Source organism: Pipistrellus hanaki (genome assembly GCF_964339955.1).
Source record: "Pipistrellus hanaki genome assembly, chromosome: 8".
NCBI lineage: Eukaryota > Metazoa > Chordata > Mammalia > Chiroptera > Vespertilionidae > Pipistrellus > Pipistrellus hanaki.
Window position 1 is genome coordinate 57,944,446 of NC_140510.1, and position 15,506 is coordinate 57,959,951.

General features: G+C 42.3%; 1 protein-coding gene across 1 annotated transcript in view; it reads right to left on the reverse strand.

Annotated features, from left to right (window-relative positions):
* The window catches only part of LOC311626436 (UDP-glucuronosyltransferase 1A6-like), a gene marked incomplete at its 5' end in the record, with an annotated part of 35,582 nt that extends 33,691 nt beyond the window's left edge, over window positions 1-1,891 (reverse strand). The window contains one exon of the mRNA XM_084891829.1: window positions 831-1,891. Within this exon, the coding sequence (XP_084747955.1) occupies window positions 831-1,697 (867 nt within the window). The remainder of the gene's footprint in view (window positions 1-830) is intronic.
* Between the last annotated feature and the right edge of the window lie 13,615 nt (window positions 1,892-15,506).

Genomic DNA, 15,506 nt, shown 5'->3' on the forward strand with positions numbered 1-15,506 from the left:
CAGTCCAGCCTGCACCCTCTCAATCTGGGACCCCTTAAGGGATATCTGACTGCCTAATGGGATTGGGCCTAAATGGGCAGTTGGATATCCCTCTCGCAATCCAGGTCTGCTGGCTTCCAACTACTCACCTGCCTAATTGCCCCTAACCACTTCTCCCGGAAAGCCTGATCACCCCCTAACCACTCCCCTGCCAGCCTGATTGACACCTAACTGCTCCCCTGCTGGTCCGACTGCCCCTAACTGCTCTCCCCTGCCGGCCTAGTCACCCCTAACTGTCCTCCTCTGCAGGCCTAGTCACCCCCAACTGCCCTCCCCTGCTGGCCTGGTTAGTTCTGATTGTTTTTAACATCCTTTTTAAAATATAAAAATCATTCTTAGTTCTGAACCATATAGCAACAGGCCTGTGGGCTGAAGCCATTTGGTACACCGACTATAGTTTGCTAACCCCTGGTTTAGAGACCAGGGGAAAAAGCATGACATAGAGTTGGGAGAATGGGTTTTGACCTGGACTACCCTCTTAGCTGTGTCCTCTTGGTCAAGACTTCACCTGTTTCTTCAACAGGTAAGTGCAGGATTTGGCCTGGAAAATTCTAAGGCTCATTCCATGACTGTCCCCAGGTTACCCAGGTGAAGATAACTGCTGCTGTTGCCAGGCATGAATGCTAACTCATTCAAACCCTCAGCCTCAGGTCTCCTCCACCCCGTCCTCCTAGCCTGGCATTCCTTCTTTCAGGTGGTCCTTCCAGGTGAGAGTCAGAGGAGCAGCCAGACCAGTGAGGGAAGCAGAGAGTGAATAAACGGGGCAGTCACAAAGAAATAAAGCCACCCACCTGAGACAGGACCCCCTTCTTCTTACAGTTGGTCCCTCCAATGAAGACCATGTTGGGCAGGACTGGTCTGGGATACTCGAACACAAAGTCATATCTCAAGAGCCAAATGGAGCCCTTCTGATATAAGGTGGGTAAGTGCACCTGTCTCTTGAGGAGGTCTGATGCGAGGTCTTCATACTTTGAATACAGACAGTGAAACAGAAGGTTCTCCAAATGATTAACGAGGAAGTTGGCCACCCGCTGGGAGAAAGTCATCCGGTGTGAGAACTGGGTGTAGCACCTGGGGATGTAGGACACAGGGTTCGGGCTTCGGCTGAACGTATGCTCCAGGGCACACGGGAAGCCCCTGAAGAGGTACACGGAGGGCAAGCCCAGGTACTCGGCCAGGATCACCCCGCAGGGCATGGCCGGGTCTGTGAACAGGACGTCGAACTTGCTCTCCCGGAGGAAGGTCAGGGTGGCCGAGTCCCTCAGGAGGCTCTGGCAGCTGATGAAGCACAGGTCAACGACGACCATAACATTCCTGTACTCCACCAGGGGAGCGGCCAGGAGCGACCTCTCAGCAAAGTGCCGGTTCCCAAAGGTACGGAAGCGTCTCTGTAGCTCTTCCTGGTCGTAGGGCACCGCATAGATTTTCCTGGTGTAGTGTTTGGACTCTTTCAGAAGCAAATTGACTTCTGGCACCAGCACCACGATGTCATGGCCCCTATCACTAAGCACCTCAACTATGTCCTTCATACTGAGCCAGTGGCTTCCATCCTGGGGAACCACCAGCAGCTTGTCACCGAGAGCCGCACCCCAAAGCCCTAAGAGTAAAACCCCTGCAGAAACGCCCCGGACCACACGGGGGAGGCAGGCCATCCTCATTGAGTGCAGATAGCAGCAAGAGTAAAAGGGTTACGCTGCCTGGCTATTTCCCCTACACTGACTACTTGCCCTATCGCTCTGTGCTCTGAATTTTGCCCTTCAATATGCAAAAACCTAAATTAATATTTAACTATTTCTAAGCACACAGGTAACTTGAGCCAACTAAGCTTCTTAGCTCTTGCCTGAGCTTCTGGGTTTAGTTCTTTTTGTCTGCACCAACCTGTCTCTCCGGTTGGAGGACAACCTAGACAGGCCCCAGGAGGCCCGCCGCAGCCCCACCCTCCCTCCAGGACTCCACAGCATCAGGGATGACCATGTTCACAGATGAGTAACTGTCCATGCTGCTCTACTTCCTTGTCAACTCTCCTCATAGTGGAAAGGAAGCGTGAACAGATGTAAATTCATGGTTTGAACAACACAATGGAGCTGCTCACTCCAAATCCTGGCTACCACAGCAGTGGCCAAAAGGAAGGCACAGAGAAGTCTAATTGAACTTCCCACCATGCCCTGCTCCACCGCTGCTATTGGAGAGTTTTGTTATATCAGAAGATAGAATCTAATCCTAACATATGTGCTCTGGCACCACACATCTCACTTTGCAGTTAAGAGCATGAATTCTGGAACCAGCCTGCCCCTACCAAGCTGTGCAACCTCACCGCCCTTCCCCTGCATTGCTGCACCTGCCAACTGGGGGTTGCATCAGTCCCTCCCCCCAGGGGTGGTGAGAATGAGCTGAGTGCAATTCCCTTGGAAGGGCTCCCTCTGGGTCTGGTCAGACACTGTGAGGGGCCAAAAAGTGCTCCTAACACATCTCATGACCCTGCACTGTGAATACAATAACCATAGGAGGAGTGAAGGGGACAGAAGAGGAGGCAGAAATGAAGAAAAGAAAATGTAGGAATATGACATGCTTGGAAGGTGTCAGGTGACAGGGCACTTGATGGAGGCGACTCATCCAGCCAGCAGTTGAAAGAAGGTGGCTCCAGCACAGGGGTCCCGGACATGTTCAGCTTCTAAAACAATTCCACATTGTCTTCATTTCCTTGGGCCACTGTAACAAAACACCACACTGTGGTGGTCTGAAAAACAGAGCTTAATTCCCATAGTCTGGAGCCTGGCGGTCTGAGGTCAAGGTGTCAGCAGGACTGGTTCCTGGTTCTTCTGAGGCCTGGGTGGGGGATCTGTTCCAGCCTTGCTCCGGCTTCTGGTGGTGTGCAGGCCATCTTTGTTGTTCCTGAGTTTGTAGAGTATCAGCCCATCTCTGCCTTCACAGCCACACAGTGTTCTCCCTGTGTCCCTCTCGGGGTCCAAATTTCCCCTTCTATAAAGACACCGGTCATGTTGGACTAAGGCCTACCCTAATGACCTCATTCAATTTAACTAATTACATCTGCAAAGACTGTATTTCCAAATAAGGTCACATTGTAAGGTACTGGGCGTTAGGACTTCAATAACACTTTTTGGGGGAACACAATTCAACCTTAACACTCACCCTTCATCTCATGCAATACAAAGCCCAGGCTGACCGTCCTTCTACCAATGAGAAACGGAGGCTGGCTGCCTCCGAAAGGACACTTTTGGGTAACTTATGCAGCTTCAGAAGAAAAAAATAGAATTGGCTACTTCTAGATCAGCTTTTCTCAATCTTTTGGCCTCAGGACTTCTTTTTTACTCTCAGTGCGTGAAGATCTCCAAAACGTTTGTTTATGTGGGCAACATGTGTTCAAATAAGCTGTTTCAGAAATTAAAACTGACCCATTCAAAAAGTACGTCCTCATTAATTTGAGATAACAAGATTAAACCCATTGCAAGTTGACATCTTTTCTGAGAAAATAAACATAAATTTCTCCAAACAAATGAGAAAAGATAGTCAGAAGAGTGACGTCATTTTACCTTTGTTGCAAGTCCCTTTAATGTCCGACTGGAGGAGAGGGGCTCTCTCCTGTCCGCTTGTGCACTTGCTCTGCTGTGGTTTTTGCACATTGTGAAGTCTTGTGAAAACTCCCCAGCACCACCATGAGAAAAGGAGAGTGGAAAAAGCAAACTAAAACTTAATAGTCTTTGTACTATTAAGGAAACAGTTTGACCTTGCAGACCCCTGAAAGGTCTCGGGATCCTCAAGGTTTCCAGAACACCCTTTGAGAATCGCTGTTCTATATCAGGGGTGGGCAATTACTTTTTTTTAAAAGGCATAAATAGCCAAAACCGGTTTGGCTCAGTGGATGGAGCGTCGGCCTGCAAACTGAAAGGTCCCAGGTTCAATTCCGGTCAGGGACATGTACCTTGGTTGCGGGCACATCCCCAGTGGGGGGTGTGCAAGAGGAAGCTGATCAATGTTTCTGACTTTCTATCCCTCTCTCTTCCTCTCTGTAAAAACTCAATAAAATATATTTTAAAAATAAAAGGCATAAATAGTACAGAGTGCTGATGCTGTGAGCCACCTGGTCTTCTGGGTTCTGCTGTTGTACCAGGAGAACAACCATAGGCAACACTAAACAAATGGGCATGGCTGTGTTCCAATCACTTCTGTTCGTAAGAACAGGAAGCAGGTTAGATTCGACCTGAGGGCTGCAGTTGGCTAACCTCAGTTCCAGACAGTGATAAAAACCAAGGTGTTGAATCTTCCCTGCAAATCCACATGGCTGCTCCTTCCCTTCATTCCAGATTCACTCAGTGCCATCTCAAAGAAAGCTTCTCTGATGACCCCATTATCACAAGGCCCATCACTCTGAAGTCCCATCTCCCCCCTCGTTTAGCTTCATCCCTTCTGCCATCACCTAACCTGTTACTTATTTAATATGCGTCTCCCCCACCTAGAACAAGAGAACTTTACTTTATGCCCAGTGTCCAAAACAGTGCCCGCATACAACAGGCACTCGATCCAAGTTTGCTGAATGAATGGACTCGCTTTTGATTTGCCTTGTTTGTTTTAGTCTCACATTTCAATTTCTCTTTTGTTTTGTTTTTTTCAGTTGTGAGGATTCACCCAAGAAATAGAACATGTAAAGAACCATGTGCTTTATTTATTTTATTTATTTATTTATTTAGAAAAGCTGGTCATTGACACTATGAGCATGGAATCTGCCCCTTCCCTTTAGGAAATTAAAGTCTGAGAAGTATAAGTCTAAACAGCATGCAGTGAGAGCCTAAAGTAGGAGTTGGAAAGCCTGTGTCTCCTTTCAGCTCTGCCACCTGCCAGGGGTGGGACCCATCTCCTGATCTTCAGGTTTTCCAACCGAGACCCAGGGAGAAGGTCATGTTTGTCCTGCCAGATTTGTCACATTGCTGAGGGAGGTCCCAGAGGGCGAGGGAACCAGACTGTCCAAGGGAGAGGCGGTTTCTAGGGTGGCTAGAACAGACTCGCCCACAGCTAGTCACGCACAGCTGAAGTGGCACGCAAAGTGCTCTCCTAACCCATGCCTGTTGGCTCAGGAAGTGTGCCAGGGTAGGGAAGGGAGAAAAAGCCTGAGGAAGAGGATAGAAAGGATCACGCAAGCACAGGGCTGGGCCCAAGAACGCAGCCAAGGTGCACATTCATTGCAGCCAAGTTAAACTACAATGAGGTTATTTCCTCACACCTGCCAGAATGGCAACCACAGGAAACAGAGTTTCATTGCATCCTTCAGGGGAGTGATCAGGGCAAGAAGGTGGCAACACTCTGGTTTGGGTCCATCTAAACAACAATAAGACTCCCAGATGGTCACAAAGGGAGCACAGTGCAGGTCCGCTCCTCAGGGCAAGCACAGCAGGTTCTTTCTAAGAGCAGTGCATCTGGAGATTGTCAGGGGGAGTGACTGCCAGTGGGCATGGGATTTCATTTCAGAGTGGGGAAAATGCTCTGAAATTAGAGCAGTGGTTCTCAACCTTCCTACTGCCGCGACCCTCTAATATATAATACAGTTCCTCATGTTGTGGTGATCCCCCCAAGCATAAAATTATTTTTGTTGCTACTTCATAACTGTAATTTTGCTACTGTTATGAATCGTAATGTAAATATCTGATATGAGGATATCTTAGGCGACCCCTGTGAAAGGGTTGTTTGACCCCCAAAGGGGTCCCAACCCACAGGTTGAGAATTGCTGAATTAGAGAATGGTGATGGATGCTTGTGTTCATGAATATACCAAAGACCACTGCATTGTAAAGGATGAAAGTTATGATATGACTTATAGCTCAATTTTTAAAAATTAGAATGCCTGCCCCAGCCCACATGGATCAGTTGGTTGGGCATTATTCTGTGCACTGAAGAGTTGCTCTTTCGATTCCCAGTCAGGGCACATGCCTCAGTTTGGGGCTCAATCCAGTAGGGGTGTGGTGTGCAGGAGGCAACCAATTGATTTTTTTTTTTTTTTTTTTTTTTTTTAGAACCTGATCTTATGGTTAATGTTAATATTGTGATGATTGGAAATAATTGTGCTGGAATATGCAAAGGCCAGGCTGTTTTGTGTAGCAAAACTTTTATGAAAATCGAGGGCCCCTAAGTAGAAGCTGTCCCAACACAGCACAGAGAAAACTATTCAAAACCAAACAATGGACCCTCGTATTCCTAAAAGTCTGCTCAGTCACTTGTCACAGGATTCCTCACAGACCATTCTCTTCTCTCTAAAACTGAGAGTTCAAAAGCAGATGCAAATAAATATGGAAATTTAAAATATAATAAAGATGCCTTTCAATTCAACAGATGAAGAGTGGAATATTTTATTAAATTATGTTAGGACAATGGACAATTCATTTAGAAAAATAATAAAGTTAGATCTGTATACTTCTGTGTAAAGTTCTCATTGTAAAAAAAAAAAAAAAAAAAAAAAAAAAAAGAGTAACTATTTACATGGAGGAATTAAAGACATTAAGACACAGTATGGAAAATACGTTTGTTTATATATCCCAGGCTTGGAAGAACTTAAACAAATTGATATCCAGAAACCATTAAAGGAAAGGTTAACCAGATTGACTCCTCCAAAATGAAAATCCTGTATGAGAAAAGAGGAAGAATAGCCCAGGAAAAAATGTTTGCAACATACATAAAAAGCTAAGTGTTAATGTTCCTAATACTAAAGAAACTTGTAATAATTAGCTATTAAAAAGGCAAAGAGCACTCAAAAACATGGCTAAAGAATGTGAATACAAAAAAAAAATCTGAATACATAATTCACAGAAGAGTAAATGCAAAAGACCAATCCTATATAATAAAAGAGTAATATGCAAATTGACCATCACTCCAACACACAAGATGGCTGCCCCCATGTGTTCAAAGATGGCTGCCCCCATATGGACACAAGATGGCCATCACAAGATGGCCAGCAGGAGAGGGCAGTTGGGAAGGACCAGGCTTGCAAGGGAGGACAGTTGGGGATGATCAGGCCAGCAGAGGAGGGAAGTTGGGGATGACTGGGCCTTCAGGGAAGAGCAGTTAGGGCGCAACCAGGCTGGCAGGGGAGCAGTTAGGCATCAATCAGGCTTGCAGGAGCAATCAGGAAGGCAGAAAGGTGGGCAGTTGGGAGCCAGCAGTCCTGGATTGTGAAAGGGATGTCTGACTGCCCGTTTAGGCACTATCCGGGCAGTCGGACATCCCTTGAGGAGTCCCAGATTGGAGAAGGTGCAGGCTTGGCTGAGGTACATGCCTCCCCCACCCCTGTGCATGAATTTTATGCACCAGGCCTCTAGTATATCTATGAAAATTGAAGCAGCTAGGTAGAATTTTTTTACCAAAATATTTAAAAGTTGGAACACATCTGAAATTGGAGACGGTATGGAAAAAAACTAGAACTTTCATATACTGCTGACCCAAGTATAAGATTGTTCATCACATTGAAAGCCATTTGTTGCATGTGTAATATGTGCAGAGCATTAGACCTAGCAACACTACTCCTAAGGATTCTTGGCCTACAATAGTAAGAGCAAGATTATGGAAATATGTGAATATAAAGAACTTATTTTTAAATGGTTAGCACAGTCTTATTTATAAAAGGGAAAAGTAAAAAAAAAAAAATAATAACCATCAATCAATATTGTTTACTTGAATGAACAACAGGGCATCCAAAGAATCTTATGCAACACTTAAAAAGAATGTCACACATTTGTATGTAATGGCTGTAAAAAGGTCCATGATTTATAGGCAAGTGAAAAAGATAAAGAACAGTATGTCCAGTCTGATGTTAGACTTCATTTTCATAAAATGAGTGTAAGAATTTACATTAGCTATAGGCATATATCTGAAATAACTTCAGAAAAATTTGGATAAGATACATACGAAACTGCTAAGAGCGTTTTCCTAAGGGGGTTGCATTAGATTAAAAAATGAAAAGTTTCATTTCTTACTATGCTTTTCAGTATTTTTTCCAAAACAATATTAAAAAATGCAGCCTGGAAATTAAATACAATTAACTCAGTTGAATACACATGAGTATCAAAGGGGACAGTGTTATAAAATTTCCTAACACAGTTAAAAGAACTGACGCCAAATAATCCATTGAACCAGAAAGGAAGTCCAAATGTAACTAATTTAAATTACGAGGTATGTTTGTTTTCATTCCTCTGCAAGCCACCCTATTCTGCCGAGATCGGGCGCGTTCAGGGTGGAATGGCCGTAGACTGCAAGCCACCCTATTCTGAGCCTGGGAAACCAGAGGTAACTCACCTGTGACAGTGGCTTTCCCGGGTGGCAGTTGATGCCGCCAATGAAGATCATGTTGGGCATCACAGGTTTGGGATAGTCCAAAACAAAGTCACTTCGTAACAACCAAATGGATGGTTGGCTGAATAGGTCATAGGCTGTGACAGACGTCTGGAGAATCTCAGAGGCAACTTCTACAGCAGTTTTGAGAAAATAGCCACAAAATAAATGTTCCTCCAAGTGGATAAAGTGATTCCACACTCTCTGCCTGAAGGTCATGGTATCCGATAACGAAAAGAGACCTCTCGGAACATAAGAAAGAGGGCTGGGGCACTGCCCTCTTCCAGATAGTGGCAAAACAGTCCCCTGGTGAAGACCACAGACGGGAGTGAAAAATATTTGGCTACAATTAAGCCACACATGTCAAAAGGGTCCAGAAACACCGCATCAAAAGAATTATCTTCTATGTATTTTACTAATTTTTTGTCTTTAAATAAACTTCTACAATTTGAAAAAAAGTATTCAAAAACACTGTTAGATGAACTCAATAGCATAGAATGTAAATACTGGGCCCGAGTTTTCCACTGAGAGTCAGCAAAAATCCGGAACTGATCATTCAGATCCTCCAGACTGTAAGATGTGGAGTAAGTCTTGACAGTATAACTGGTTGATTGTCCCAGGCGCCAACTCACCTCTGGCCTGACCACCACCACCTCATGCCCTCTGTGGCTGAGTTGTTCCACCACGGATCGCATGGTAAACCAGTGGCTCCCATCCATGGGTATGACCAGCAGCTTGCCTGCCTGGGCAAAGCCAGGTGCCAGCAGGAGGCACACACAGAGAGGAAGGAGGCCAGTCAACACTGCAGGAGCCATTGGACAGCGGCAGCCTGGAGCAGACCAGCTGTCAAGCTTGTGTGATACAGTCAGCAGAAGAAGTACAGGCACAAAGCCTGCCCCAAGGGAGGGTGTGTGTTAATATATTCATAAGAGCACACACGCAACTGATTGCCAATGATTTACTCATCAGAATATAATGAATGAAAGCATTTACTGAGGTACCTTCTGGCACATTTCCAGATAAGAATACTCTTGATCTTTGCCTGGGCAGAGATCATGCCCTATGCCAGTTTACAAAGAGAATTATTAAGCAATGATCTTTGGACCCTGAGTACTCAGAAAAATAATAAATAAAGTAAGCCCTAACCAGTTTGGCTCAGTGGATAGAGCGTTGGCCTATGTACTAAAGAGTTCCAGGTTTGATTCAGGTCCGGGGATGGGGGAATGTACCTTGGTTTTGGGCACATCCCCAGTAGGTGGTGTGCAGGAGGCAGCTGATTGATGTTTCTCTCTCATTGATGTTTCTGACTCTCTATTCCTCTCCCTTCCTCCCTGTGAAAAATAAATAAAATATATTCTAAAAAATATATAAAGAAAGTAAATTCCAATAAAGCAGGTATTTTTGGAATTTGTCCCCAAGGAAAAATTGGATTTTACCCTCAGACTACCAAAGTCTCTTTGCCCAGAAAGAGATTGACATTCTGGGTTCCAAGGAAAGACTGGAAGCCCCTTCCCACTGACCTGCTCACTGGCAATGGAAGTACGTTTCACGGGGTCTCTGGAGTGCCTGGCATCGCCGCCTATCTAGTTGCATTTCCAAACCTCCAAAATGGTGGGATAAGATTGACAACTCCACCTACACGAGCATCCTAGCAATGGATGCAACTATCACCTATTTTAAATCAATATCCCTAGATACATCACATGCAATGGATGTATAAAGTAAGCCCTAACCAACTGCCACTGCTTGCAGGGACTCCTCTCTCTTTTCTCTCTGCTTCCTCACCCTCCTATTTAGACCTCTGCAGTGGACTCACCCCAATCAGGCTGGCGTTCTCCTTCATGAGTCTCTGTATCTGTCCTCCATGTCCTACCAAGAATGCCCTGAGGTCAGGGGATAAGTCTTTAAGTTTGCACTCTCCTCCCACAGTCCCTGTGCTGTGCTTCATACAGAGAAAGCACACGGGGAATGTTTGTCAAGTTGAACTGACTTTCATTTTGCAAGTTTTCTAGATACCTTATTGGGAGAGCTCAATGGTGTAAGACCCTGAGGAACATTTATTCAGGGATGCTAGAGCCAATCTGGACCGTAATCTTTGTGAAGGGTTAAGATGGCTCCTTCGGAAACACCCAGACTGCTACTAGACATTTGCTCAGTCACCATTTACCTTAATGACTGGGAGACTCTGAGATCAATGTCTGAAAAATAAAAATGCTGTTATTTGATCTCTCTTCCTGGGACGCTTACTTTAGGGTAAATATCAGTAAAATGAAAAACAATAGAAATTATCAATGAATCTAAATGCTGGTTCTTTGAAAACTTGAAATAACTAGAGACTAGCCAAACTGGTCAGAAATAAGAAGAGGAGAAAAAAATTACCAATATCAGGAATGGAAAGATGACATCATTACAAATTCTAAAGCTATTAAAAGAAAAATAGCTCTTTCCAAGCAATCTGTGCTATCTGCATAGTTGCTGCAGTATTTTCCCAGCTGCACAGCCCATGGCCCATTTCAGCCCTGAGCAGAGGAAGGAAACCGAATCAACAGAGCATCATCACACACACTAGGCCTCCTTACCCAAGCCACCTCAGCCTAGCAAGCTAGCGCCTAGGAGCCACAAGCATCTTTCCAGCTCCAACTGGACTGCTAAAACCATCCAGCACACATAGCCTACCCAGATATCTTTTCTACATAGACTACTTTTTCAAGACTAGGAGAGATAGCAATTTTGTCTACTTTGTATAAACAAGCACAAACAAACAAAGAAGGTCAAACAAAATGAGAAGACAGAAGAATATATCTCAAATAAAGAAACAAGAAAAATTTCCACCAAAGAACAAAACAGAATAAGTAATTTGCCTGATAAAGAATTCAAAGGAATGGTCAAAAGAATGCTTACCAAACAGGAGAGTAGAATAGAGGAATTCATGAAAAACTTCAACTAAGAGTTAGAAAGTATAATAAAGAAGCAATAAGAGATTAACAATATAATAGCAAAAATAAAAAAAAATATTCTAGGAGGAATAAACAGAAAATTAGATAATACTGGAGAATAAATCCATGAACTAGAAGATAATTGGCAACCAAGCAATTAGAGCAACACAAAGAAAAACTAATTCGTTTTAAATTCTTTATTGTTGAAAGTATTACATACTTCTTCCCCAATTAACCTCTCCCTACCTGCTCCCACCCCCAACATATGCCCTCACCCCCGTAGAAAAAAATAATTTTTTAAAAATGAGGAGAATTTAAGGGACCTCTGGGACAACATCAATCACACGAACATTCACATTATACGGATCAGAGAAGAAGAGAGAAAAGTGAATAAGAAGTTTATTTCAAGAAATAGTTCTGAAAAACTTGCCTAATGTGGAAGAGGAAATAGACATCCAGGTCCAAGATAGACAGAGTTCCAAACAAGATGAACCCCAAGACCCAAACCAAGAATATTGTAATTAAAACAGCAAAAGTTAAAGATAAAGAAACTATCTTGAAGGTAGCAAGAAGAAAACAACTAGTCACATACAGTAGACCCACCTAAGGCAGTGGTCGGCAAACTCATTAGTCAACAGATCCAAATATCAACAGTACAACGATTGAAATTTCTTTTGAGAGCCAAACTTTTTACACTTAAACTTCTAATGCCACTTCCTCAAAATAGACTTCATGGTATTTTGTGGAAGAGCCACACACTCAAGGGGCCAAAGAGCCACATGTGGCTCATGAGCCACAGTTTGCCAACTACGGCCCTAAGGGTATCAGCTGATTTTTCAACAGCAACTTTCTGGCCAGAAGGGAGTGGCAAGACATATTTAAAGTGCTTAAAGAAAGGAATATACAAACTAGAATACTCTACTCAGCAAGGTTATACTACCCGTGTTTCCCCGAAAATAAGACATCCTCCGAAAATAAGACCTAGCGCATGGAAAAATAAGACATCCCCTGAAAATAAGACCTAGCGCAACTTTGGGAGAAAAAATTAATATAAGAAACTGTCTTATTTTCAGGGAAACAGGGTAGTAATTCAGAATTGAAGGAGAAATAAAGTGTTTCCTGAATGTGCAAAAACAGAAGTTCATCACCAGTGAATCAGATTTATAAGAAATATTAAAAGGTCTCCTTTAAGCAAAAAAGAAAAACCCATAATCAGAAATAAAAAACATGTAAAAAGAAAATCTTATATAAAGGCAAATATTTAATAAATACAACACATGAGCCATTTAAAAACTACTATGAAGTTCATGAGACAAAAGTAGCAAACTTAACTATGATTGTTAAGCAGATACACAAAACAAAAAAATCTGAAATGTAATGTCAAAAACATAAAGCACAAAGGGAGAGTAAAAATTTAGTCTTTTTGAGTATTTTCAAACTCTCATACCTATCAGAAAAAAAGAAAGTGGGTATGAGGCATATCTTACCAAATATTAAAACTTACTGCAAAATATGACACTGGCACATGAATAGGTAAGTAAATCAGTGGTACAAAACTAACAGCACAAGAGCAGATGTAAATAAATATGGAAGTTTTAAATATTATAAAGATGCATTTCAATCCAATAGATAAAAAATGGATTTTGTATTAAATTATGATAGGACAATGGACTCTCCAATCAGAAAAATAGTAAGTTAATATCTCATTTTATGTAAAAGAAAATCTCATTGTAAAAAAAAAAAACCCTATTAATATTAGAGGACTTAAAAAATTAAGACACAGTTTGGAAAATATGTTTATATATCATGGGCTTGGAAAAATCTAAATGAGTTGAAATCCAGAAACCATTAAAGGAAAAGTTAACCGGATTGACTACTGTATGACAAATAAGAAAGAAAAGCCCAGGAAAAAATATTTGCAGCATAAATAAAAAGCCAAGTGTTAATATTCCCAATATACAAGAGACATAGAAATTAGCTCTACAAAGAAAAATATTCCTACAAAAGATGATCAAAGAATGTGAATACATAATTTACAAAAAAATGCAAATGACCAACATATCTATGAAAATGGAAGCAGCTATGTAGAATTTTTTTAACAAAAAATTTAAAAGTTGGAACACATCTGAAGCTGGAGATGGTATGGAAAACCTAGAACTCTCATACACTGTTAACCAAAATGTAAGGCTGTTCAATATTTTGGAAGCTTGTGGGCAGGGAAGGTGGGTGGAGGTGAAAGAGGACAAAGAGGGCATACATGGTGATGGTAAATAAAACAAACAAACAAATGAATAGATAGATAAATAAATAAATACAATTTTGAAAGCCATTTGTCAAATGTGTAAGATGTGCATAGCATAATCTTAGCAACCCTATTCCTAAGGATTCTGGCTTATTAGAATAAGAACAAGATTATAGAAATGTGTGAATGTAAAGAACTAATTTTAAAATGTTTAGTACAGTCTTAACTATAAAAGGAAAAAGTAAGAATAAAAGCTTAACTATCGATCAATATTACTTACTTGAATAAACTATGGTGCATACGAAATAAAGAATCTCATGCAACTCTTAAAAAGAATGTCACACATTTGTATGTAATAGCAGTGAAAAGGTTCATGATTTACAGGCAAGTGAAAAGATAAAGAACAGTATGTCCAGTCTAATACTAGACTTCATTTTCATAAAATGAGTGTCAGAATTTACATTAACTATATACATATATCTAAAATAACTTCAGAAAAATAAAATAAAATAAAATAAAATAAGCATATAAAACTACTAAAAGCATTTTCCTATTGCGTAGCGCTGGATTAACAAAAACAAAGACGTTTTATTTCTTATTGAGTTTTTCAGTGTTTTTGTATACAATTATTTTTGTATACAATTATTGCAACTGTATACAAATGAGTGTCAAAAGGGACAACGCTATAAAATTTGCTAACACAGAATTAAATGCATTGACCCAAAATAATTCATTAAACTAGGAAGGGATTCCAAATGCAACTACTAACGTAAATTTACAAATCAATGAGGCGTGCTTGCTCTCTTTCCTGTGCAAGCCACCCTATTCTGAGCCTGGGAAACCAGAGGTAACTCACCTGCGACAGTGGCTTTCCCCGGGTGGCAGTTGATGCCGCCAATGAAGATCATGTTGGGCATCACAGGTTTGGGATAATCCAAAACAAAGTCACTTCGTAACAACCAAATGGATGGTTGGCTGAATAGGTCATAGGCTGTGACAGACGTCTGGAGAATCTCAGAGGCAACTTCTAAACCAGTTTTGATAAAATAGCCACAAAGTAAGTGTTCCTCCAGGTGGAAGATGAGGTTCCGCACTTTCTCCCTGAAGGTCATGGCATCAGAGAACCCTAAGAGCAACCTCGGAACATAAGAAAGAGGGCTGGGGCACTGCGCACCTTCTTCCAGATAGTGGCAAAACAGTCCCCTGGAGAAGACCACAGATGGGAGTGAAAAATATTTGGCTACAATCAAGCCACACATGTCAAAAGGGTCCAGAAACACCGCATCAAAAGAACTGTCTTCTATATATTTTACTAATTTTTTGTCTTTAAATAAACTTCTACAATTTGAAAAAAAGTATTTAAAAATGGTGTTTGATGGATTCATTATCAGGGCAATCACACTTTGATCCCGGGTTATCCACTGAGAGTCAGCAAAAATCCGGAACTGATCATTCAGATCCTCCAGACTGTAAGATGTGGAGTAAGTCTTGACAGTATAACTGGTTGATTGTCCCAGGCGCCAACTCACCTCTGGTCTGACCACCACCACCTCATGCCCTCTGTGGCTGAGTTGTTCCACCACGGATCGCATGGTAAACCAGTGGCTCCCATCCATGGGTATGACCAGCAGCTTGCCTGCCTGGGCAAAGCCAGGTGCCAGCAGGAGGCACACACAGAGAGGAAGGAGGCCAGTCAACACTGCAGGAGCCATTGGACAGCGGCAGCCTGGAGCAGCCCGGTGGTCTGGATTCCAAGCTTGTGGGATACAGTCGGTGGAAGAAGCACAGGCACCAAACCTGCCCCAAGAGCAGTCTGAGGATAAAATCCAATATTTCCTTTGGGACAAATTCCAAAAAATGCAAGCTTTATTGAAATGTCCTTTTCGATCTTCCTGAGTACGCAGAGTCCAAAAACAATTGGTTAATAATTCCCTTTGTAAACCAGCATTGAAGTCACGG